The 27,974-nt window shown below is 43.5% G+C and overlaps 1 protein-coding gene across 2 annotated transcripts in view; it reads left to right on the top strand.

Moving 5' to 3' along the window:
- Nucleotides 1–27,974, top strand: part of LOC124721512 (ceramide synthase 6) — a 132,979-nt gene that overhangs the window by 95,065 nt on the left and 9,940 nt on the right. Inside the window, exons 4-5 of one of the 2 annotated variants that reach the window (XM_047246529.1) lie at nucleotides 2,356–2,464; nucleotides 19,050–19,268. In XM_047246529.1, coding sequence (XP_047102485.1) covers nucleotides 2,356–2,464; nucleotides 19,050–19,268 — 328 coding nt within the window. Of the gene's footprint in view, nucleotides 1–2,355; nucleotides 2,465–19,046; nucleotides 19,269–27,974 lie in introns of both variants that reach the window. The other variant, XM_047246528.1, reaches the window with a different exon arrangement.

Below are 27,974 nucleotides of genomic sequence, written 5' to 3'. Positions count from 1 at the left end.
TTCCTATTTCGCGAGCTCCCATAAAACATTCTCCGAATTTAACATCCGTGGCACCCAGGCAGTTTCGTTGGCAATTTTCCTCTCGCTCTAACAACCCCTGCAAAATGCTCTTCCTACAAGGACGTTTCAAAAGTTTATTTTCAACAGATGTAGAGGAACAACTGGTATCTTGGGAAAATGACTCGCCGTGCGGCCAGCTCGTGTGTTAATCTCGCCTTGGCCATGGATGGAGGTTTCAAATGTGACTCTTTGTATATATCATTTCATACAGCGTACGACAATCTCGACTGGAGTACACCCGTCGAAATTTTGAGTGTAGCAGAGGTGAAGGTTACCTACAACTTGTACAGATATCAAATTGCAGTTATGAGTCGAAGGACATGAAAGAGAAGCAGTTGTTGAGAAGGGACTGACAGTGTTGTAATCTGTCCCCACGTTAATTTGTACATTGTGTAAGCATTGAAGGAAACCCAACGAGAAGTATGGAAAGAGTGTTAACTAAAATGTTGAGCTTTTGCCGATGACACTCTGATTCTGTCAGAGGCGGCAAAGGACTTGGGAGAGCAGTTGAATGGAATGGGTAGTGTCTTGAAAAGTGTTTGAGATGACCATTAACAAAAGTAAAATAAAAGGTATGTAATATAGTAAAATTAAACCAGGTGATGCTCCAGGAATCAGGAAATGCCACTAAAAGTAGTACACGAGTTTTTCTGTTTGCATAGCAAAATGACTGACGATGGTCGAAGTACAGAGGATATAAAATGTAGACTTAGCAATAAGAAGAAAATCATTTCAGAAACAGAGGAATTTGATAGCATCTAATATAAATGTAAGTGTTGCGAAGCCCTAAAAGTGTGCGCCTGTAATGTAGCCTTAACCTTGTACGGAATTGAAGCGTGAGCAATAAATAGCTCAGATAATAATCATTCGGGCCATCCTTCTTTGCTGTTAAAATTTTCCCAAATATTAGTGTATTTTGCTCGGCATCGTGTGCTTAGTAGTTCTAGTCGATACTAGACAAACTGAAATAACTTCATATTTTGTAATTTTTTAGAAATAAGTTATTAATATGTCAACAAATTCCAGTTAACCTCTCGCCCCTCGTAATGATTCTACTTGCACGTCTTGGTGAATCCGATTGTACTTTCTGATACACGTTCCACGTGTCGCGGAAAGTTATCACTCGTTCCATCTTGGGTTTCAACTAGCTATCGTGATGGTTTCTAGTATTTCGTGAGGGTGACTGCATTCCTGGTGGAGGTGCCTTTTGGGACTTGACTCCTGATCCTTAACTACGATTATTTTGGTATTCTCGCTGCCCAAATTTGATGTAAAGTTTGTTTTTTCAGACGGGAGGTTTCATTTATGAGCATTTTTCATCACATTTAAATATTTTTTTAAAAAAACTTCGGTAAATATCAAGCGTACTCTACCGACCAAGTGACCATATCCAGGGAATAGTGCGAGACTTACGTAAGCAGAACTATCATACAGACCTCACGTTTCGTTGTAGTTATATTTTTGCCAGAAACGCAAAACGGAAAAAAATTGTAACGGGTTGTGGATTGATCACGAGGGTGGTGCGGTATTTACTTTGTGTGTTGAGTAATTGATTTCAAAAAGAAGCAAATGCTCTCTCTGTGCTCTTGAGATTAGTAAAAGTGTAGCGTTGTCAGTCGTCATGTTAGTAATCCAAGGGGCTAATTTATTCCCAGCTCAGTCATGTGTGTTGATGATTCTATACATGATTTTCCATATGGCAAAACTTCGTCGTAGCTGAAGCGCAATACCAAACACTTCTCGTTAAAACTAAAGTTAGCCAATAACTGGCTGGACTCGCTGATTCGCAAGATACAAGGTGTGCGACATCTTACGTGACCATGTTTAATGTACATAAGAACTTCAGAAAATAAGTTACACATGTATCCTCACGCTAAGACCATTGCGCAACAATACTGGCGAATAGTCACAAGAGAGAACAAATTCCCGGTTCCCTGCAGACACAGATCTGCTGCAGTACAGATGAACAGGTGCATCACAGTGTGCGATTCCAGTGGCGTGGCAGCTGGAAGCGTACTTCAACGTTGATGTACACGGGACAGTAAGATTCTTGTGGGCAAAGCATCTAAATTGGACCACAGATTCCACCGTGAGATTCTGGCGGCCCTCCGTGGCCCCCTTCCCCTCCCCTTCTCTGCGTCCTTGTCTAATGTCCAGTCCTAGATTAGTTTCACATCTCTGGTATTTTCTGCTGAAGATCTTACATTGAATTCGGTGCGCAGTGCTTGATCATAGAAGACTCAGTGTTTGTTGTGTGTAAGAGTGGAAGTAACTAAAGTTCTCTTTTTTTTCTAGTTGGCGCTGGCTGTACTATACATATTCCTTTATCTATGGAATCTACTGCCTGTGGGATAAGCCATGGCTGTGGGACATAAACGAGTGCTGGTACACCTACCCTTACCAGGTTTGTACGTTCTCATTTAAGTCGTTGGCTGCACTGTCTTTCGTCCCGCTCGCTGCTTTCGCCACAATCTCTCCGCTTCACAGTTACGCTGCTTTTTAGGGGCACTCACTAAATAGCTTGCAGGTAGCTGTAAGTTGTTGGCACAAGAGTGCTTGGTTACGCGAAGTGCCAACGACCTCAAAATCGTCTTCCTGGAGATAATTTCGACCCAGACTCTGGTTCACATTACCATTTGTTGAACACGTGATATACGCAGTGGTAAATGCATCCGAATAAAATGGTCTTTTTAAATGTGCGCGCGGAATTGCAACTAAATTCAACATTAAACACGAGGGCTTGTGGATTGTATGTGGCAAATAGCCAGAGTATGATGTGACATTTGTGAAAGTAAAAATTAGAAGCGTTCGAATTGCTTGCATTATCGTTTAAAATAAAGTTCTAAAATCTCAGAAGAGTGGTGTGTCTGCACAAGACATTTACGAGCCAGATTTTGGTTTGTTTGCCATAGCAGACAGCATTTTCGTCTTTTGAGTGTTATTTCTTTTATGAGTACATTTATTGTCTCCATTTTATTCCTGCGCGAAATCAATTTTCGGATCCAACGCCCCCTGCGAGTCCGGGAGTTAGAATAGGCCCAAGGTATTCCTGCCTATCGTAAGAGGAGACTAAAAGGAGTCTCTCACGTTTCGGCCTTTATGTGATGGTCCCCTGTAGGGTTTGACCTCCATTTCTGAAAATTTTCGCGAAGAGCGAGCCAATTGGGGAAGGACGCCTTACATGTCGCATAGTGTCCATCATGCGCTGAGACCTCTGGCATCCTTCGTCGACGTGGATCTGCACTTCGGATCATTCTCCAGCTGTTCGGCGAGGTCACCCTCCTGGGTGCGTTTTCCTCCATCCTCAGTGCAGTATCTCTTTCTGCACTGTCAACGATGATGAACTTCTTAGCTCGTTTGCACTTCATATCCAGCACGGTAGCCAGTCCATTGTGGTGGGGCCGCCATGTACCCTGTTGGTTGTAGCGCCTGACCACACAGGGATCACTCTGCTGATGCCTGCGCCATTAACTCCCCACGTATGTCAAGGAGTAGATGGCCGTCACCCTGGGGCATCGGGACTCCCAGCAGTGGCCATCCTGTCATGTAGCCTTTGCTGCGGCTGGGTGGCGCCCGTGGGGAGGGCCCCTGGTGGGAGTGGGTGGCATCGAGGCTGATGACATGCCATGAAGCGTAGTACATCATCTCATGCTGGTGGTCAAACACCAGCAGTCTCTAAGCAGTTACGGTCTAACTTTAATGCCAAGAAATACGACCACAAATGGCCCCCAGTACCTCATACGTACAAGAGTTGATGGGGAATCTTTCTTGTCAGTGAAACCTCATTTTTTGTGTAGCATCTGGAGGACAAGTTTGAGGAGGTGGAGGGCTTGTCCAAAATGGGATTAGGGTCGGTCTTGATCAAAATAGCATCCTCTGCCCAGTCACGGGCACTACCCGCCTGTGACAAACTAGGTGACCTTTCTGTTTCCATGACGCCCCAGAAGAGCTTAAATATGGTCCAGGGTATCATATTTCACAGTGACCTTCTTTTGCAGTCTGACGATGAGCTGCACGCCGATTTAGAGCGGCAAGGTGTCCATTTCGTCCGGCGCGTCCACCAGCATCCAAGGGATAATCAGGTTGCCACCGGTGCCTTCATCTTTAACTTAAAGGGTGACACATTACCCAAGAAGGTCAAGGTGATGATCTACCACTGTGACCTACAGCCATATATTCCTCCCACAATGCGGATTGGACTGAGTGAAGGTTGGGAATTTGTATGGGCGCTGATAACCGCGCAATTGAGCGCCCCACAAAACAATCATCATCATCATCATCCCCCGCCCCCCAATGCAGTGCTTTGAGTGCTGGAAGTTTGGACATATGTCTTCTCGCTGTACTTCCAGCTTCACATTTCGGGATTGTGGATGTCCTTCACATCCCAATACTCCCTGTGTCCTGCCTCTAATCTGTGTCAACTGTGGAGAGCACCATTCGCCTTTCTCGCCAGACTGCAGGATTCTCCAGAAAGAAAGACAAATAATGGAATACAAGACACTGGACTGACTGACCTACATTGAGGCTAAGAGAAAATGAGACACTATGTGTTGTGCATATGACGTCAACCTACGCCGCCACTATGACAACGATCCTACCATCTTCCGTTCCGCTGCATACAGGTGGCTCTGTGCCGTCAGACTCCAGCTGCTCCCTTGATGGTGGGAGGCAGTTCCTTCCCTGTTGGTCGTACACAACCTACTCAAGAGCAACACCCCCCCCCCCCCCCCCAACCATCGGGGACATCAGTCCCCACTTCTCAGCCGGAGAAGCATAAGTCGTCTTTGGCTCCTCTGCCCACAAAGGGATCCATTGGGTCACTCCCTTCCCAGGTTCCTACCAGTGGCAAAGCTGACACCCGCCAGTGGCTGAAGCAACCACAGGTAGCTGGTTGTAGGGCTTCACGGTCATTCTCATTCCTTGAGACTGAATCAGTGAAGCCCTCCCAGCTGGACCAAACTAAGGAGCAGCGAGAAAAACCTAAAAAGAAAAGACGCCAAAGAACCAAGGCACTGTGGGGGCAACCACACAATGACTACCTACAAGCTCTGTGTCTGAAGATGAGGCGGAGGTTCTGGCGTCCGCTGAGGACTTAGAGCTCGCTGAGCCCTCAGACACAATGGATGTTGATCGCACGATGACACCAGGTGACCTTGAGGTGTAGACTGTCTCGTTGTGTCTCTCACGCCTTCCCAGTCTCATGATCACGTAATCTTTCAGTGGAATTGCGTCGGTTTTTTCCACCACCTGGCTGAGCTACTGCAACTGTTACGCTTTACACCTGCTTTCTGCATTGCCCTCCAGGAAACTTGGTTCCCGGCAGTGCGGACCCCTGCCCTCCACCGCAGCTATAAGGGATATAACAGGAACTGTAGCGACTATAAAAGTGTCAGGTTGAGTTTGCATCTGTCAAAACTCGACCTCTGCCCCGTAAATGCAGGTGCCCCCACACATTTCAGTGTGGCACATGACACATATTCGGCCATTCATCTCTCGGTTTACAGTCCTGGTCATCTCCTATCCATCCACTGGAGAGCGCATGACGACTTATGTGTTAGTGACCACTTCCCCATCTTCCTGTCACTCCCACGGCGTAATGCTCATGGTCGCCTACCCAGATGGGCTTTAAACAAGGCAGACTGGAAAGCCTTCACCTCTGCTGTCACCGCTGAATCTCCCCCACATGGTGACATCGATGTTGTCGTTGAGCAGGTCACAACAACAATAGATTCTGAGGCAAAAAACGCGTTCCCTCATTCTTTATGGTGCCCCCGGCGAAAGACAGGCCCTTGGTAGTCTCCCACTACGATTCTGGGAGTTAGAATAGGCCCGAGGTATTCCTGCCTGTCGTAAGATGAGACTAAAAGGAGTCTCTCACTTTTTGGCCCTATGAGTTCAGTAATGGCTGTGACATTAAACCATACGTCCCTCCCCCTACGCGGTGCTTAAGTGCTGGAAGTTTGGGCACATGTCTTCCCGCTGCACTTCCAGCACCACATGTCAAGACAGTGGACGTCCACTGCACCCAGATACCCCATGTGCGCCACTTCCCACTTGCATCAACTGTGGAGAGCACCACTCTCCCTGCTCGCCAGACTGCCCAGTACTCCAAAAGGAGCGGAAAACCGTGGAGTACAAGACTCTGGACTGGTTGACTTACACAGAGGCTAAATGTAAATTCAAAAGATTACGCCCCATTCAGTTGATGTCGACATGCTGCTGCTACGTCACCATCGCCGACCCAAGTGCCAGTGGTTCCTCACTTTGTGCCATGAACAGTGGGCCCTCCAGTCTACCAGGATACATCTGCCCTGTTGGTGGTAGGGGTCAAATCTTCCTCCATTGCTCCCAAAGCACCTACTTCGGGAGCGAGGCCCCCCCAAATGAAGGGGACATTGTCCCCTCCCCCTGCCGGAGAAGCAACAGCCTCCTCTGGCTCCTCTCGTGTGGAAGGGGTCCCTTGGGGCCCTCTCTCCCAAGGTCTCCACTAATGCCATGGCGGACACTTGCCAGTGGCTCAAGGAGCCAAAAGCTGCTGGACAAAGAGCTTCACGGTCTTCCTCCACGCCTAAAGCTGCTTTAGGGTAATCTTTCCATCAAGCCGCTAAAGAGAAGCGGGAGAGCAAGCAAACTAAGTAGTAGTCTGCTAAGAAACAGGATCCTCTAGTGGCCACAACACCACCACTCCCTATCAATTCTGCATCTGAGGATGTGGTGGAGATCTTAGCATCCCCTGCATACCTGGATCACACTGATGCCTCATCCACCATAGAAATGGCTACAAAGACTCGATCAGTGGCAGCAGCTGACGACCCTGAGGCATAACCTGCCTCCTTGTGCACTTCATGCATTCCCAGCCTCACGATAGCGTCATCCTCCAGTGGAATTGCGGCAATTTTTTCCACCACCTGGCTGAGCTACGGCAACTCTTAAGCTTTACACCTGGTTTCTGCATTGCCCTTCAGAAAACCTGGTTCTCGGAAATGTGAACCCCTGCCATCCACAGCTGTAGGGGATATTACAAGAACTGTGGTGACTATTATAGTGTGTCAGGTGGAGTTTGTGTCTGTCCTGAACTCAGTATGCTGTGAACCTGTGCCCCTTCAAACCCTTCTTGAACCAATGGCTGTCAGGATATGGACGACGCAGGAAATAACTGTGTGCAAAATATATCTTCCTGCACATGGTGCAGTATCCCTGAGGCAGTGATGTCGAAGATTTACTGTCACAACTCGACGTCTGCCTCTTAAATATAGGTGGCCCCACGCATTTCAGTGTGGCACGTGGCACATTTTCAGACGTTGATATCTCGTTTTGCAATCTTGGCCATCTCCCATCTATCCACTGGAGAGCACATGACGATGTGTGTGGTAGTGACCACTTTCCCATCTTCCTGTCACTCCCCAAGTGTCATGCTCATGGACGTGTACCCAGATGGGCTTTAAGCAAGGCATCCTGGGAGCCTTCACCTCTGCTGTCACTGCTGAACCTCCCCCACATGGTGCCATCCATATTGTCATTGAGCAGGTCACTGCAGTGATTGTTTTTGAGGCAGAAAATGTGATCCCTCATTCGTTAGGGTGCCCCCAGTGAAAGACAGTCCCTTGGCAGTCGTTAGAAGTCGCTGAAGCAATTAAGGAGTGTCGGCGAGCTCTACAGTGATATAAGCGGTGCCCTTCCATGTAGCACGTCATAGCCTTTAAACGGCTCCGTGCCAATGTTCGCCAGCTTATCAAATGACAGAAACAAGAGTATTGGGAGAGATACGTATCTCCAAAACTGACCTGCATTTTTATGCCACAGTGTTTTTCGGCTTTGGGAGATGGAATGGCATAACAGTATGTACAACAAACTGTGTGTCATTAAGGAGGTTACGAATGTGTGGAAGTCTTCCATGTGGTCCTCTTGCAGGGAATCAGTTGTCGTCTGCCAGCTCCACAATGGCCGTATGTGACTAACGTATGGTTACCTCCTCCGTCGCAAGGACCCACCTGACGTCACTGTGGCCCACAAATGACGGTCATCCACCTGCTGGACAGCCCACTTTCAGCCACTCTGCAGTGGACTTTTAACTTTCCTGTGGACTTTTAACTTTACCAGCACGCTACCTTCGGTGTTGGGCAACAATGCCTCAAAAGCAGTTTTAGTTTGTTTTATTCATGAGGGCGTGTCTTATCATTTGATCTAAGTTTTAGCGCATGTTCTTTGTTCCTCTGTGTCCTCCATGCCATTACTTTTAGGATGGAAGTTTTAATGTGTTGCAGAGTTCTGTTCTCATGGTCAGCCAGCCATGGTATTTTGCTCTCTTGTTTTGATCTCTTCTTCGTGTTCCTTGCATCTCTCTGTGGTTTTCTCGTCCGATTTTGTCCATTTTAGTGTTTGTTGCCCTTCTGTCATTCTTGTGGTTTTTTCCTTTTTCCAGCTGTGTTTTGTGTGCCTCGATTATTTTATTCCCACCCTCGTGGAATTATTTTCATCAGAATGAGGGGCTGATGACCTAGCAGTTTGCTCCCCCCCCCCCCCCTCCCCCCACCCTCCTCCTCCTCCTCCTCCTCCTCCTCCTCCTCCTCCTCCTCCTCCTCCTCCTCTTCTAAGCAAACCAACCCAGCGGACCCAACATCCGGGTTTTCTTTTTCTTGTATGTAACTCTTGCCTCAGTTCTAATGCCATAACCTAGACTATAATATCAATACAGGTACCCTCCTGAATCATCATTTGACATAATATTGAGAACTTTGCTACTCGGTAGAATTTGTAGCGTTCTGTGTGAACAGTAGCTCACGGTGCCACTGCAGTACGTGACGAACCATGACTGCACTTAAGTTGCGTGCATAGATTATAAACAATATAGGCCGTGGTCGCCTGTATCTCTGTAGTGTTGAGGTTTGAATCTATGAGTAGTACCCAAGTCAGGTGATTTGGGCCAGTAAGCAGAATTTCTGTACCAAGCAAGATGGTGCAGTGGGGTTAGCACACTGGACTCGCATTTGTGAGAACAATGGCTCAAACCCACATCCGACCATCCGGATTGAGGTTTTCCGAGATTTCCCTAAATCGCTCCAGCCAGTTGTCGGGATGGTTCCTTTGAAAGGGCACATCTGATTTCCTTCCTCATCCTTGACACAATCCGAGCTTGGGCTCGCTCTCTCATGATGTCTGTATAGACTGGATGTTAACCCAATCTTACTTCCTTCAGAATTTCTGTTATTACACGCACAGAGTGGAGCTGACAGTTTTTCTTATTTATACCTGAATCGTGCACTGATTTTCACCATAAAATAACTGTCACTGTTGCTGTTACACTGTAGTAGTGCAATTACTCAAATTTCTCTGAAATTCCTAATGTTAATGCGATGATTATCATTTTTATATGTTGCCAGGTGGAATGTACTGACAGTTACTTTTACAGGCAACAGAATTAAAACTCGTGAGTGACTACAGTACTGTACCAGTTTTTGTTGCTCTGTGTGTCTTTTAGTTCACCGCTTCCATGTGAGTAGAAGACAGAATATAAATTTGCAAGCAGCATTATTTTTCTGGTGATTCCTCAACAATACGTATGAAATCCATTTAATTCAGTAATGTCAGATTTTTATGCAAAGATGTCATTTATATTTTATGACTTTTGCTTAATTCAGTACAGATACCGCAACACTGTATGTATACATATCTTAAAAAAAAGAAACCTCTTGTAGCGATTTAGATATTAAAGTTCTGCAATCTTAAAATCTTAGTCTCTTGTAGTGTTTTATATTTAAGGGCCAACCTATATTGTTACTTTCAGCTTGTGGAATTATCCATCCAAGGACTGTGAATAGTACACTTTCACAACAGATATTTCAATCAGTTTGCATAATCTGTAGGGTGTAAAACAGTACTTCTCTGAGCATATATGGAGGTCATTATATATATATATATATGTATAGAGAGAGAGAGAGAGAGAGAGAGAGAGAGAGAGAGAGAGAGAGAGAGACACACACTTACCAAACAAAAGCGCTGGCAGGTCGATAGACACACAAACATACCCACAAAATTCAAGCTTTCGCAACAAACGGTTGCTTCATCAGGAAAGAGGGAAGGAGAGGGAAAGACGAAAGGATGTGGGTTTTAAGGGAGAGGGTAAGGAGTCATTCAAATCCCGGGAGCGGAAAGACTTACCTTAGGGGGAAAAAAGGACAGGTATACACACGTGCGCGCCCACACACACATCCATCCGCACATCATAAAGGAAAAAGGCAGTTTAACCGAAATAAAATGCGCACCTGCAGGTCTGCCAACAGGTGCATACCTAGTCAAGGGGAGCATCAAATGAAAGAATAAGCATTCTGAAACTAATAAAATAACTACTTCGAAATAAAAATGAAACCATAATGAAAATACTCTCACTTCAAAAGTTCACATCTGTACATATTTATGAATTCAAAAGTTCACATCTGTACATATTTATGAATTCAAAAGATACTGCAGGGTAACATTACAGTGTTGCTCATGCCTATGCTTTGTAACGTTCTTTGATCAGCCTTGGCATGCTGTTCGTAAGTTGGTTGAGATGTTGCTGCTCGAGCCTGTCGCACTCTTCTGACAGCAGCCCTTCAGAGGTCGTCCAGAGAGTGAGGAAGGTTACTGCAGCAACACATTGCCAGTTTTAACTAATTCCAAGCTTGTCCAATTGGTTTCCTGTCACTATATACTATAGGAAATTCTGTTGAGTTAATTTGTTACTATACAGTCCATGGACTCAAGCAGTAAAAAGAAAGTGCATACAAGGCAGTGACACCAGATGCAGAAAATGATAGTCAAGTGCATGCCATCAGTTCAGTTTGATACAGTACTGGCTGTATAGTGGAATCATGTGGTCTAATGTGAGTGCCATAGTACAGACTGGAGAGATCTTGTCAAATACAGAATTTGTTCACCTTACACTTGATGTTAACATCAACAGCATATGAATTAATGCTGAAGAGAGACTCAAAAAGATACATTTTATTTTATTTTTACTTCCACTTTGCAACTGCATGGGATTCACCACACTGGACCTGGTGTTGTGTTGCCCATTCCTAAATCCAGGAATATGTCATATATAGCTTGTGCATTACAAAATGAATACTATCATTTTAACATTTTTAAGGAGTTCTGAAAAATAAAATTAAAAGAATGTGCTATGTCGTATACTTGAATACAAAAAATGTAAGCAGTTATGGTTCAGTAAATCTAGAATTTTATTTTATGATTCCATTTACTTTGACACCTATATTTGTGTTCTACAAGTAAGTGTACTGCACAGATATGGGGTATAGACATTATTTTTCTTCCTTGCAGATGCTGTTTTAGATAACTGACTTCTAGTACTTTTCTGTGTGTGTCTTATTCTAATTTTGAGTGATGGCTGTGTATTATGCTTGCACTTTAAAGACCTTAATCTTGACAAGATTTGAAATTCTGTTTCTTTCTTTACCAGATGTGCATAGCTTTCTGCTACACCTCGTCACCAATTTCTGAAACTTTTATTAACGAGTGTGTCGCATAATGCCCTTCAAAGTACTGTTTTGTCTTCTGTGAAGACAAAATAGCGATGTAGGATTCAGTACGAGCCAAAGTATCACTTCAGTCATTTTTCTGATAGCTCAACCTTGTGCACAGATGTAAAGATTGATGCTTGGCATAATAATGTTTGTGCTCCTTTTCCTAGGCATCGGAGTTAGTTAGTTATGTACTCCATAGATCATTTTAACAATTTATTTATTGAAATGATTTGGAATGAGTCAGTTTACATGATATGTATAGATGATTAGTGTTAACGTTTAAGAACACATTGTTTTTCAATGCTACTCGCGCAACCAAACTTGAAAATGAACTTTTTATCGGGCTACCAGTTTTTAAATAGAACTTTGTCCATGGAATAGGAGGAGTTGTCCAGGAGAGGTTTTAGATTAGATTTAAAACTTACTTTGCCACCTGTTAGACATTTAATGCTTTTGGGCAAACGATCAAAAATTGTACTCCTCTCTGAGCCATTGACAGCTTTAATAATGGATAATAAAGATCCTTTATTCCTCTAGTGTTGTATGTATGTTCACCACTGTCTTTCATAAACTTTGATGGGTTATTTATGACAAATTTCATCAACAGATATATGTGTATAGTGATGGTACAATTAAAATGCCTAATTCCATGAAGAGATACCTACGTGACGACCTTCAGTGAACAGCACATATTATTCTTGCTGCTCACCTTTGAACAATTAATACGTTCTTTCTAAGCGGTGTGTTACCCCAGAAAATTATACCATAAGACATTGAGTGGAAATATGCAGAATATGTTGGGATTGGTTTGTTTGTTCCCAAGAATAGTAATTGTACGAAGAGCAAAAGTAGCTGAACTAAGTGTTTGGAAAGCTCAGTAATATGCTACTTTCAGTTCAAGTTTTCACCAGTGTGTACACCCAAAAATCTGGAGTGTTATACACTATTTTCTGAGTGCTAGTCATGTGCCACATCAATTGTTTTTCATAATTTGTTGTACAGAACTGAATATAGTGTTTTTTTTCAAAATTTAGGGAGAGTCTGTTTCCAGAGAATCACTTCATAATTCTTAAAAAACACATTAATACTCTTTTCTGTTACTTTATATGTAATGGGATTTATAACAACACTATATCATCTGCAAAAAGTACCAATTCTGTTTGTTGAATGTTAAGTGGAAGGTCATTCACATACAAGGAATAATAGTGGATCCAAAACTGAACCCTATGGGACTAATTTTCGTATGGAGTGCGGGCAGAATGATTGATTGAATGCCTCTGTTATGCTGTCATTATTCTAATTTTTTCCTCATGATGCCTATGTGAATGATGTATATTGTAGTGTATTTCTGGACTGATCATTTACAGCTTGTCCGTAAAACTTTAAAAGTAGGTGTTCTCAGGGTAGTTTGTCTATCCTCAAAAATCTGCCACTTCAGTTTCTTCAGCATGTCTCTGACACACTCCCATTGGTCAAACAAACCTATAACCATTCATGCTGCCTTTCTCTATATATGTTCAATATCTCTTATTCCTTGTTAGTCCTATTTGGTACGTATCCCACACACTTCAACAATATTATAGAATGGGCACACAATTGATTTTTAAGCAATGTCTTTTGTAGACTGATTGCACTTTTGCAGTGTTCTACCAATAAAACAGTCTATCACCGGCCTTACCCGTGAGCGAGCCTATGTGATCATTCCATTTCATATCCCTACAATGTGTTACATGCAGGTATTTGTATGAGTTAGCAGAGTCCAGCTGTGACTCATTGATATTATAGTCATAGGATACTAAGTTTCTTGTTTTGTGAAGTGCAAAATTTTACATTTCTGAACATTTAAAGCAAGTTGCCAATTTGTGCACCAATTTGAAATCTTATCAAGATCTGACTGAATATTTATGGAACTTCTTTGATATAGTGCTTATAGGTAACTGCCCCATCTGCAAAAAGTATGAGGTTACTATTAATATTTGTGATTTCTCCTCAGTCACTAAAAGTTTCTCACTTCCCAACATAGTTTGAATTATTTAGCACAACTTTTTGCATTTTGTTTGTGTGCTTGTCATGTTACTTCTTGATTTCTGGTAATGATTTCTAAGCATTACCAGGTTGAAATGGAAACAGAGGATCCATTCTTGTTTTGAATTGTCTGGATCAGGAAAGCTGGCATAAAACCTGTAGTGTCGTACTACATGTGTTGTGAATAATTGTCGTGACAGGCAGTATGGAATGTCAGTACCTCTGTTGACATCAATATTAAGAGAAAGTAAATTCACCAGTGTCTTACTTAAACATTCTGTGGGGGTGTCTGTCGATGATGTTGCAATGTGAAATAACTTCTGACACTAGTCTGCACAAAAAACTTTTCCATGATCATGCCCCGTGCTCCAAAAATTCTTCTAAAAGAAACCTGGCAATTTCTGGACCTTCAGCACTTTTTACATACTAAGTGACAGTCCTGGTTGATATGACAGTAATCATTACATACTACTACAATCATCAATATATCAACTTTTGTCGACTTTGTAAATCTCCCTGAAACATCAATTCCAGTCTGGCGAAATGAAGCAGCTGCAGGAGGAATTTGCATGAAGTGCCCTAGAGATAACTGAGGTACATGTTTCTATCATTTGCATTCCCTACAATAGCTTACATAATGTCTATAAGATTAGAAGGTACAAGGACAGTGGTACGTGGTTGTGATTGTGTCAAAGGTCTTCACAAATCACGGATGACGTGAAGTTGGGCTTGACCATAAATGAGCCGAAATGACTAGCAACCATTTCTGTCCCATTGGATCATAATGACATAATGATCCATCTATTAGTCTGAACTCTCATTTAACAGTTTTTTTCCTTCTGTAAAATCTCCACGGCCTTCAGCGGCAGTAATGCTTGATCTTTGGTTGCAGCTTTTGTTAGTGTAGCAATGTGTGCGATATCAACAACTCTGTAATCATCTTGCCATGGATTCTGTGAAAGGCAGTTGCCAGTACCCATCTTACCAGTAATCCTGTTTGGCCTTCCAAGTTTGTCAACCAGCATAAAGAATGGTGGCCAATCATAACAGTGAATGGTCTACTGCTCAAACAACTGTGAGGCGGCCTTTTTTTTTTTTTCAATCACAGTGCAATTCTTCTTTCAAGCAAAGTACTGTGCAGACATTTTTAACACCCTCATAGAGTTGCTCTGTAACTGCACCTGTTTTGTAATCGCTTGCATCAGGTGTAGTTCCATCTCAGCCTTCTGGTCAAAAACTGACAGAGCTGCTGAAGGTATCAGGGCCTCCTTAAGGATTTAAAAGACATTTCTTGCTCATTGTTCCAAGGAAATTTGGTGTCCTGTACAGCAGTTTTTGTAGTGGTAGTGCCTTGCTATTTAAATCCTTTATGAATCGTGTATAGTAAGAGCACATTCTTTGGCAACATCTCACAACACAAATATTCCAAGGAGTTGGAATATTTGTTGTGGCTCCAACTTTTTTTTTAACCAAGAGAACTCAGTTAACAGAAACAGTGCACCCTCAAGATTTTATTTCTTGGAAAATGAAGAGAATACCTGTTTCATGAAAACACTTTAGCACAGTTGTCAAGTGGCTTAGATGATCTTCAGTTGTATTTGAGAATACGTCATTATCCAAGTAGCAAAGAGAAGTTGTCCACTCAAGATGTCGAAGCAAGTTGCACTTAATGTATTCATCTGTTGCACAGACTAAACTGCATTGCTTGGAACTCACAGAGGTGTTACGTAAGTAGTTTTTTCCCCCCACTCAATCTAATCAACCTCGATCTATCATTAGTCAATCTGCACATCCATAGTGGAGATGTATGTCACTGGTGTTACAGTCAAAGGTGCCATAAATTTGTGGCTATGGGTATACATCCTTTTTGATGATTTAATTCAGCTGCCGGTAATTGACTGCCGTGTGTCGTCATTCTTATTCAGGAGGACCTCACGGGAGGCCCATGGACGTTTACAGCTGAATGATCTTTAATGCAGCTGAAAGTGGCCTATATGAGTGCCGACTGATTGGAAGATGTTCCCTTTGTTGATATGGTTTTTGCATTGGTTCATTTGCTCAGATTTGACTTTGCTCCTGGTTTTAACATTCCCAAAAATTGGCATGGAGTAGGTAACACTTCTCAACAATTTATCTTCATCAAGCCAATAGCTGTTGGTGGCTAGGTACTATGTTCCTCCACTCGCTTGTTCGGAATGGTAATGTAATGTGGTTGTCTACCAACATTATCAAGCTGACCCTCCCGAACTAGTTTGGCTATCCCTGTACGCACACTCTGAGGAATGAATTGCAGCTCTTCATGGCAATTGGTGACCCTGAGAACTCCATATCGACTTGCATTGGTTTTGATTGGCACTAACATACAGATTTCTTTTCTGAGGCTGAGTGACTTTCTGTATTCAGCTAGAGTTTCACAGTTTAACTGAGCAACAAAACTGTTAAGTAAAACTTATCTTGTTGATCACAGTGGGGTAAGAGTATCCCCAGCAGTAAACAGATGTCCATAGCAGTCGTTGTGTAAACATGTTGGACCAGTGTCCTCTATTTGTACTTCCAGTCTTCTAGTTGGATTGCTTGTGATGCTTGGAAGAAGTTAGCCAAGGATAACATTATGAGTGCATTCTGATCAAACTACAAATTTGATGGGCTGTGTTCTGTGATAGAAAGCTATTCTCGTGAAACAGATTCCTGTTGCCTGGACATATTTCCTATTTGCAACCTTCAGCAAAATGGTATTTGAAATTCAGAACATAATCCTCAACTGCCATTGATGAGCATCTGATATCATGGAAATAAACACTGCAGAGTGTTTAGGTAGCTCGCTGATGTGATTTCTTGGCATCTTAGCAAAGGTTGTTCATGGAAGATTTCACAGTGGTAGGTTCACATCCACAAATGGTAACATAATTTAGTTTCCATGATTTTTGTAGGCTGGAAGAGCAGTTGGGACCTTTGCATGTTGACGGAAAGCCTGAGAAACATTTGAGATACAAGGATACTGCGATGAGCTTCATCCCGCAGATCAGCTGTAGTCATTTTCAGTTGCCTAGTGTGTATAGAATAGCCCAGTTTTGATATCTTGTGGTGTAATAAATGTCGAACACTCACCTTTCCTCTATATCGGTGTACTGTGTACCCAGGGTGTCACCAAAGAAACACACAGCTCTGTTTTCCCTCCATTCGCAGTGACCATTTTTCTGTGCGGCGATTGAATTGGTGGGTTATTTCTGTCTAATCGAGAATCTAGGATATTGCCTAATGGTTGCACCAAAATCATTGGGTTTCTGACTCCATTCCTCCCTTCAGATTTATCTTTTAGAGGTTGGTGCCATTTTTAGTTAATGATGATGCCTCATCATACTTGGTTTGACAGTCAACACTGCTACACCTGATTGTCGGGGTTTGACATTAACAGATGTTGTAACACCTCTTATCTCTCCTTTTTCTGTTTAAGTGATCAGAGGTGCTGATGGTATTCCACGATTGCCATTGGCACTACAGTTGGAAGTCTGTCTAATGTATTTCGGCATATTATTCTCTGATGCATTGCCTGCAGGTGCTGACACCACTTGAAGTAATCATCTGTTGTGGTAGCACCGTTCAAAAGAAGTGATTGATGCAAATCGTCTGCCGTGCCCTTCATTAACTGTGGAATATTGCTGGCTTCCAAAATATTCGGGTTAACTATGTGACTCAGTGCCAAAAAGCACTGTATAATACTCTGGCATTGGGTTCTGTTCTTCAGTTGTGCCTTGGCTATATTGACCTGCTGTTGGTAGTTATTTTATATGTCTGGAGTGTATCCCACTTCTTCAGCTTTTCCTCATTGTTCTCAAACCACTAGCAAGTTGTACCATCAAAGTAAATATATACATTGGCAAGAAACATCACTTGCCGTCCCACCTGTTGTAATTAGCAACATGGTTGAATCTATTTAGACATCTTGTTGGATCCTATCCAGTATCTCCCAGAAACACTGCTGGATGCCAGACTCATGATAGATTATTTTCTGTTGGTTGATACTTTCATGACTGAGGCCATAAGAAGACTGTATTGTTTGTTTTTCTAATTCCTGTCTGTGAAGGTGATTACTTTTGTGTAGCCTTATTGGAGCAACTGCAGTGGTGATGTCCAAATAGCCAGCATCCCCTCCAAACAGTGTTGTGTAGAATATGGAAATACGAAATTAAGTATGAGTTATGAAGGTAGAGTAATCAGTAAGAATTATTACTTTGCACTGAAAGCACATTCATTAAACACACGAGAGAGTGTAGGTGGGTCTGAACTGCCTCTCTCTGCAGTGTACGCTTCTGTACGTAGAATGTTCTATAAAGTACTGTATTCCATAGATAAAGAAATTCCAGAACCTCCTAGAAATCACAAATGTCAAATGATAAATAATTGCAGATGGCAGGAATTAACGAATGACCAACGCTGCCAGACAGAGACTGTAGCAGCTACACCACAGCAGATGGCGTTATGCACATGAAAATTTCTTCTTATAGTTTTCATATTGTTCTGTTCCCTTTTCCCTTCTGTGCTTGTGGGTCAAGACATCCTACCATTTTATCAGAAAGAACACATTTACTGATGGATTTAATGTTCTGGCCCTTCATTCAAAGTCTGATGCTAGACAATAGTGTGAATAAAGAAAAACATGACTCATTTAATTATTAGCGTACCAGTAAGCACACACTATACACACAAAATAACATTCATCATAAAATGTGGAGCCTGCAGTCTTCCACAGTCATAACAACATAGCTCATGTTAGTATGTCGAACAAAGGGTCTTGCTGTGTGAGTTTTCATATGTACAAGTTTCACACGTCTCGATCACCTGCAAATGCTGTTTATCCATCTTGCATATGCCCACAGTCAAAACACACTCCTTTTGTGCTTGAAAAATCCCAAGATCATATACATGCTGCAATCCTATTCCACACCTTTGCTGTTCAGTAGTAGTCCTAGTAAGAGAAAGTGTGGCTGCAGATGATAAATTTTGGTAAATTCCAAACATTATTTATGTTATCTGCATGGAAAATGTGATAATAAATGCAATGTTGTTCATGTAGTGTTGTTTGTCCTGTAATGTATTCTACTTGGCCTACAGAAATTGCGATTTGACTGTATTGCAAGAGATTACTCTGTATTTGTGTGACCTCCAAAATTTTTAAAAACACAGAACAGTTATAGACTTCTAAGATTGTTAAGAGATCAGATAATCAATTAAAAAATGAGGCAACTAATTTGCAAAACAATGTGTTGTTTATTTTACCTTGCACATGGGAATGAGCTTAGAGCTTCGCATATTCGTAAAGGAGAGCGGTAGCTTTAGAGCATCCAACATTTTATTCCTAGTATTATTTTGCTATATAAAGTTGTTGTTGCCGATAAGATTAACTGCAAAATATTTATTCATAAATGCCCTTCTTTCCAGAAGGTGACGACTGATTGTTGGTGGTATTACATGTCTTCGCTGGCATTTTATTGGTCATTGGCTGTATCACAGTTCTTTGACATAAAGCGTAAAGACTTTTGGCAAATGTTCATCCATCACATTGCTACTATAAGTCTGATGTCTTTCTCATGGATGTGTAACTTGCACCGTATTGGTACTTTGGTATTATTGGTACACGACTGTGCTGATAACCTGCTAGAGGTAAGTCTTTTTTGTAAAGTAATTGTCATATTATAGCTGGAAAAAATAGAGGTTTGCATAGCAAAATGCAACAGTGATGTGTGATGCAGAAGAGTGTTAACACAAGACTAATCATAAGGCTGTAAAGGAAAGATTACTTCCATACTCCTACCAGAGACATGTTTTCCTTGCCTGTGCCACAAACAAAATCATTTCATAGCTTTATATTTCTGATTTAAGTGTAATCATAGCTTTTCCACATGTCAGTGTGTTAGATTGCGGGAAATGGTGGATTCCATCAAAGTAGCATCATTACATTTGAGTGAAGGTAATCCATTTCTAATGAGTTCATTAGTATGGGAGATTTAAGTTGTTCTTGTTTATTTTCTAGCTGAAGCATTTAACTTAAAAATACTGAAACTGATTTGTAATATCAAGATAAACTGATTTTCATTGAAGCAACTGGTCCCTGTGAGTATTACAATTGCTTTTCAGCGTACACCACACAATAACTAATAGTTTCTGATTACCAGTGCCACATTTGCTTCATCACAAAAATAATATAATAAACAAATCTGAACACTTACAGCAAGAACAGTTAGGACTGGATCCCTCACTACCAGTCTTTATTGATGCCATACCCTTATACACCAACATCCTTGTTACTCCAACCTCGCCATCTCATTCCTGATACATTAAAACTAATTAAATCTTCACACATAACTACTTCTCCTTTCAGAGGGAAACATTCAAACAAATCTGTGCCATAACCATGGGTGCCTTCGTGGCACCCTCTTATGCCATCTGGTGTATGGGCCATTTACAGGAAACGACCCTAGTCACCTGTAACCCTTTGTGTTGTTAAAGTTAATGGACCTAGTGCTTCAGATGGCTCTTGTCAGCTCAATTTGCCATGTTATTGGACATTGATCTGCACCTCTCTGGTGGCTCCATCCATACCAAGCACACTGACCATCAACAGTACATTCATTCTGATAGCTACTACACAAAAAAAAGCACATGCACTAACCCCCAGACATAGTCCACAGACAATTTATTGTGCCTTATCCTCACAATCCCTTTAAATTTCCACCCTCTCCAAGAACCAGTTGTAAAGGAGCACCCCATTCCCTCCCAATCAATCAGTATCATCATGTTCTGGAACAACATAACCATATCCTTTCCCAGGGTTTAGGCTATTTATCATTGTGTCCACAAATGAACGTCTAACCATAATATTTCCCACCCTCTCCCAAAGTGGAATTCCACTGCCCACCCAGTTTACACAATATCTTTGTTCATCCTTACAGCACACTAACTCCTAATCTCTTTTCTCATTGCTCACATACCTGTGGAATCACCACCACCTCCTTCACCCACCCACCCACCCACCCACCCACCCACCCTCTCTACCCCAGGGCCGCCACAGCTCTTTGAAGGGTATGCGAGTGGTACACGTAGGCTCCACGCTATTGCTGTCTTTCTTCTGTCTCTGGCTGCATTCCCTTCCTCATATCCGCTCCTTGTAACACTATTCCTTTTCGATCTTGTATCTTGTGTTTCTACTCTTCCTGGCTTCTTATGGTCCCTCTTGGAGTTTGACCTCCCTTTCTAAATTCCATTTCTTAAGTGTGAGCTATTTTGGAAAGATCTTCCTCCCTAGCATCTCCAGTGTGAGTTCCTCCTTCCCCCACTGTACACCCCACACCAAGATCACCAGCACATGTAGCCAGTCAGTGGAGCTGTTATGTATACATCTGGCTGAGATGAAGAATAACTTGCGCACCTACTCTGCTCTTCATAGTAATAGATATATTATCAGTAGCTTTATACACAGTAAGGTGCGAACGTCTTCTCCTCCTAAAATAACGCGGCATAAATTGTCTGTGTTGCACATGCGGCTGCTCGACGACTGATGCTGTCTTACCAGAAATGTCACTTATATAGCTACCAGTTATCAGAGCAGCACTCTTGCTGTGCCTGGGTTGTGCCCACAAAGTGAGCCCTCGATTGGGGGCAGATGTTCTGCACATGAAGTGTGCTAAGCTCCATACTTCTGCCTGCTTTTCCATGGCTGTCTCTTCAGACAGAAACAGTTCCCTCTCTGCTCCTACTTTTGCTTCCACGCCCTTCCTCTCCCTGGGATAAGACCCAGGTACGACGGCTTGGAGAGAAACACTTTCCATGTTACTTGGTTTGTTCATTAATTTCATCTGGCAAGTCCAGAGAGGCCCTATGGGCAATTGTGTTGATACCAGTGCTTTCATCCTGGCTTTTGAGGGGGAAACCATCCCGGAAAAAGTCATTGTGATATGAAGCCCTAAATTGCACCTCCCATGCTCTGTTTCCAGTGTCTCCATTTTGATCAAACGTCTTAACGATGTGAGGTGAGTCCTATTTTCAATGACTGAGGCTGCCCTCTCCATGCGGGGAGTTCTTACACCCCACCGCCCAAATGCATCAACTGTTCTAGCCCACATTGTCTGTGCTAATAGATTGACGATCTATAAGGAGAAAAGGAAGATTCAGGAATTAAAACCTCGTGACTATCCCACTCTGAGGCCCAACAGAAATTCGACCACCTCCATCCGACATCTCTGACTTCTACCTTTGCTTCTTTCCTCCTCCCCCTCCCCCTGCCTCACCCCCCACCTCCCCCACCACCTCGTCCTTACTTCTGCCCTGTCCCCCTGCCATTTCCTCCTCCATGGCAGTTCCCATCCCCTCCTTGCAGAGAATCACTCCTCCTCCTCAGCCAGAGAAGAAACACTCTTCTCTGGCACCTGCCGGGGATGGGGCACCCTCTAGGAACACTTTTCACTGGTGCCTCCAGGACAAGAAGCCAGTTACTTAGTCGGATGTGAGTCCCGTGCTCTATGGGCCTCAAGGCCACTCATTTGCTTTCAGATCCTGATATCGCTATGTCTTACTCTCTTCACGACTACACCTCCTGTTGCCCTCCAGAGGAGGAGTAGGAGGAGGTGCATAAGTCCCTCCAACATCGGTGGGCACGTCACACCCTCCTTCTCAGTCAGTGTCTGACCATACATTCATGGATGTCACTCCATCCTTACTAGTGACAGACACTGACCCAGCACTATGACCGATTCTGACCCTTTCGACATCCATCCGGCCTCTTGCACTGTTGTTCTCCAATGGAATTGTGGTGATTACTATCATCATCTTCTGGAATTGTAACCCCTTCTTCCTCTGTACTCTGCAGCTTGTTCAGTATTACAGGAATCTCATTTTGTTGATACTTGTTCGCTGACTCTTCATGGTTTCCAAGCCCTCTGCCAGAACTGGGTCAGCCCTTAACGAGACTCCGGTGGTGTCTGTGCATTGGTCCACATGGACATGGTTAGTTGTTGGGTCCCTCTTCATACTGCGCTGGAAGCAGTGGCCGTTTGGATCCGTTGAGACTCTGCAATAATGACACATAATCTTTTTCTCCTTCCAGACTGGCCTCCTACGCTTCCTGTTCTTCTTGCCTTCCTTGGGCAGCTCGGTCCCCCATTCCTTCTGCTTGGGGTTTTTGATGCCCATAACCCTGTCTGGGATGGTACTGTGACCACTGACCAGGACAGGATTGGTGAAGACCTGCTGGCAGGTCTTGCTTGATCTCTGCCTCTTCAACAATAGAGCCCCACACACAGTGTGGCATGCAGCAATTTCTTGGCCATTGATATTTCAATCTGTAGCCCTGGATTCTTCCCCTCTGTTCAGTGGGGAGCTCATGACGATTCATGTGGCAGCAATCATTTTCCGATCACCTTACCTTTCCTCCAGCACCACTCACCGTGATGTCCTCCCAGGTTACTAATGCAGATTGGTATGCCTTTTCCTCAGCCGCCATCTCACCCATTTCTCCTCATGACGGCAGTGGTGAGTCTGTACAGAGTTTGACTAACGCCTTCCTTTTGGCAGCTTACAGGTGTTTTGGGAATTTTCCTGACTGGTGGTACCACACCAGTCCAGACTCTTGTCACTGAGCATTTTGCTCAGCATTTCGCCCAGGCCTCAGTGTCAGACCACTGTCTGCCAGCATTCCCTCTTCGTAATCCCCCTATGGGTCCGGGGGGTTAGAATAGTCTCGAGGTATTCCTGCCTGTCGTTCGAGACGACTAAAAGGTGTGTCTCACTTTTTGGCCCTATGAGTTCAGGTCCCATTCTATGGTCTGATCAGCCACTTTCAAAATTCTATAGAAGTGTGGGCCATATGGGGAAGGATGCCTTACGTGGCGCATGGGGTTATCCATAGTGCCCTTAGATTCGATCTCCTAAATCTCTTGTCATGGCTTTGCATCTGCACTTGTGATTAAACTATTTGGGCAAGGACATTTTCCAGGGTATGTCGTCTTCTTCTGTTGTCTCGTCTCTTCTTTCGCCCCCATGACAATATTGGATTTATCTATGCCCAATATCCGGCTCGGTAGCCAGTCCATTGTGGTGGGGCCATCGTGTACCCATTTGGTGGTAGCCACCTGACAACACAGGGATCACACTGCTGATGCCTGAGCTATAAACTCCCCACATATGCCAAGACACGTACTGTCTTCTTGGGGCATCAGGACTTCCTGCAACAGCCATTGTGCCAGTTGGCCTTTGCTGTGGCTGGGTGACGCCCGTGGGGAGAGCCCCTGATTGGAGTGGGTGGCATCAGGGCGGATGACCCGCAATGAAGCAGACTGTCATTTCTTGCTGGTGACGATACGGCAGCGAAATCTAACCGTGGATCCTGGTCCGGATGGCTGCATCAGTGCTGGTGTCCAAGGTGTGTGCTTGCACAGGGCAATGAGCAACAGTAGAGTTTGCCTGCACAAGGCAACTAATACAGCTGGACAGGGACGGACATGAATCTGGGAGCCCCAATTTTGAGACCTGCAGCTGGTGTAAGCAAGCTGACCATCAGACCTCTTGCTGGAAGGCACCAGTCAGCAGCATTCAGATTTGGGTGTGGCTGATATACATGCAGCTAGCAAAGGCACCATCTAGCCACAGCAGCATCTAGCTGCAGCAGCTTGATGGCCCATTTCGGAACATTGACCAACATAGCCTTCCCCTCATAGCTCCTGGCGGTAACTGTGTATGAAATGAGCATTATTTGTGTGAGCTTGATCTGCCACAATTTCTGAAACTGCACCACTTTCCCTCCTGCAAGCCACAGCAGAACCAAGGTGTGAGGCATGGTTGTTGGGCAGTCATGACATCATTGCCTCAGTGTCACAATTTTTTTTGTCTATGTCAGTAGTATCAGAGTCATGGCTGTGCCATGCCAATGAACAACTTTGTTTTCCAGGAGACCTGAATGGTGAATTCTGCAATATCAGCATAGTCAGTACAGCTGCTTGTGCAGGAACACATACTGGCTCCAACCCCTGCAGTTTCTTAAGACACCCTGCCATGGTGTTTTTCTGCTAAGTCAGCTATGTGATTATTCTGCTGGGTTAAGTGAAGCCATGGCGCAACCCGCATCCCCTCTTGGGAATATTCGGTCCATCAGATCACAGACTGTCCATGTTTCTGGGAGAGGTCCTAGCACACATCTTACACCTAACATATACGTATGCCATATTTGGATTTTCCCCTTTGAAATTCAGCTTGAACCACAATGTTCATTGGCTGAGCAGGTAACTAACTTTTACTTCTTAAGACTGATCCAGTTGACAAGTAACTGGTTTTAAGGGAGCTCAAGTGGATGGGTTGTTTTTTGCTTCAGATAGATCAGTCTGTACAAAGTAGTCAGACTACAGTGGTACCCAAAATTGACACACTTATCATGACGACTCTATGGTGTCGGCTACTATGATACTATTTTATGTGCTGGAGCATTTGCTGTGCACTAAAGCATCTATTCTGAGTTGCTATTAACTCACTGAACTTCCCTCATTGAATTATTATGTAACAAAGATACAGAACAAACTAAAATTAATATTGAAAAATTCTTTTCTCTTAACAAATTCCGTTAACAAATCAGCTTGTAACAGAAGAATAGTCATACTCAATTGATCTCTTATGCTTCGCATTTCTTTCTCTTGATCCAGTGGTTTCTTAACTTGCTGTTTAGGTGCATCTTCTGCATCCTGTGGTGCTCTGTCTTTGTAGCAAAAGTTTGCCCTATCTTTTTCCAGGAAGTGTATCCCTAAAACTATACTGTCATATAACCCATTTACGATACTACCAGTACCCACTACAATAGTCTTACTCAATTCCCATACTTCAGTGCTAATTACAGATTGACTCCTTCCTACAGTGTTATGCTTCCTTGTACCTAGTGGCACCACTTCAGGAGAATTTGGCCTCAGTGACTTTGTGCACAGTTTAATTGGCCTGTCTTTGATGGCAGACGACCCTTGCAACAGTGTGTTACTGGCAACAGGTTCCCCCTGTTGGAAGAATGCCCTGCTGAGTTCCACTGTGCATTGTCAAAGATCAAATTTTGCATAATGCTTGCCCTTATCCCAGAAAACATCACTTTGCAATTACTGTCAATCTCATTAATGTCCCAGTCTTCAGGTACCACCATTCCTGAAATGATTTACCCTTGTCTGCTCAGTCACTAGCATTACAAGCATTTTCCCCCTTTCTTCTCTTACCCCCCCTCCCCCTCCTTGTCTTAAAGAGTGGTGCTGTCACTGGTGGCAACAAATCCGTATCCTCTAGAAATAATGTCTGTACCACCTATTATCGACTACATTTGCAACATAATTAACATCACCAATAGCTTCCAGTGCATTATTTGCAGTGTCTACAATAAAATTGCCACCTGCAGCTACACCCTGTGTGACACAAAAATCATTGGCATATGCACATCCCTGTATGGTCCCATCCAGAAATACACCTCACCCAGACACCAAGGCCTGTATACAGGGTTACACCTCACTCATGTGCTACAGCCTGTATACAGTGTGTCTCAAACCTTATGGGTCAAATTGAAACAGGTGGTAGTTGGTCCAGTCCATTGATGAGGGTACATGTTGTTCAGGTGCTCACTGACATTAACATCAAAGTGGGCCAGTGCACTGTCATGTTGAAACCACGTCCTTTCACGGTCTCAAAGAAATGTGGCAGTACATCTCGCAGGAACACCAGGTAATATGGACAAGTCTAGTGAGGAGGCAGCAAATAAGTTGCTATTAGGTGACCACCCATACGTTCACAGAGAACGTTGCTTGTGGCTACTGATGTAGGTGGTGTGGGGATTGTCCTCAATCCAGAGACATTGCTGTTGTGGCTGTTGGAAACACCATCATGGGTGAATAAGGGCTCGTCTATGAACAAAAAAACTACAAAGTTCAGCACTACAGCACTGTGGTGGATAATCCATTGACAGAAGCGAATGCGGGGCTCAAAATCTGTTGGTCTGAGTGCTTGCATGCATTCCTTATGATAGGGGTATAATACGTGTTCCACCAGTAACCTCCCCCCCCCCAACCCCTCCCATTGTATCCTTCGAAGTGTGCGATTCACAGGCAGGTTGATGGGTGCTTATTGCTGGGTGGTTGGCCAGACAGTCCATCTCCTCAGAGTTTAGTTTGGTGTTCCGACACGTCTTTGGCAGGAACCTTGGCTGGCTCTCTCTCCCATGAAGGATGCAGTCTCTCGTAAGTTGGTATCCATGGAGATAAACTTCTTCCATTTAGGATGGTGCCTGTTGGGAAAGCATTCTCTGTACATTCATGCTGCTTTCCAGGCCCTACATCCTGTTGCACTGTACATGAAATGCATGTCTGCCAACTCTTTGTGATGAGTAACATTCCAGCTTTGACTACACATCATGCACTATACGCAGTAACACATCTTACCATAGACCCATAATGACAAGCTGTCTGTTGTGGTAGGCAACTGACACCAGGGATAGTGAAGTGTGTGTGTCACTGGGTAATGCACCAGTACAATGTATGCAGTTGTCACATGACACATGTGCTATGAGCTAAGATGTGTACAGTATGTCTGTCTGATGGTCAGAGATGTACATTGTTCGTCACTCGCTGTACAACAGATCCCGGGATCTTTGCAAGAGTGCAGCAGAACTGCATGTGCCCTTGCAGTAAATGCATTGAGACTGGCAGTCTTCACTTTGAACAATTACTATGAGCTATGTTGTTGGTATGCAGTGTACTGAGTGTATGTCCATGACACAGTAAATATGCATTTCTGACCATTGGTTCCCTATCTCAATATGAAAAGTCGTGAACCTGATATCACCCACTTCAATTTTAGTGAAAAAGAATGTGGCACCCTGTATAACATAAATCTACCTCCAGTGGAGTAGATACCACTGCACCTAAATTACTGTCACTACCTAAACTACTGTCACTACAACCACTTCAGAACCTGAGTTCTTGCAAGGTATTATAACTACTAATCCTACATTGTCTCTAACTTCCACAATCTTACTACCTTCCACAGCAATTAAACTGTTAATATTAACTCCTTTCTTGCGACTGTCTGCTTGTGCAGAAATACTATCCCTTTTTTTATTTTTCCATCTCCGTATGCCTGCAGTAATTTATCCACGGATCAACAGGCTGCTTGTGCATCTTGTTGACCTCTCTTTGTTTCTTTTCTGCCTTCTCTCTGTACAACAATCAACAGTCTTAACTAGGCCAACAGTAGTTGAACCTATTGCAGGAGCCAATAAATTGGAAAGGCCCTGTCGCCTCTTATAGGCTGAAATTGCTTATTCATACCTGAATTACTTGGTCCGAACTGAGCTAATTGAAC

The sequence above is a fragment of the Schistocerca piceifrons genome, chromosome X (assembly GCF_021461385.2).
Source record: "Schistocerca piceifrons isolate TAMUIC-IGC-003096 chromosome X, iqSchPice1.1, whole genome shotgun sequence".
Taxonomy (NCBI): domain Eukaryota; kingdom Metazoa; phylum Arthropoda; class Insecta; order Orthoptera; family Acrididae; genus Schistocerca; species Schistocerca piceifrons.
This window is presented reverse-complemented; position numbering and strand designations above follow the sequence as displayed.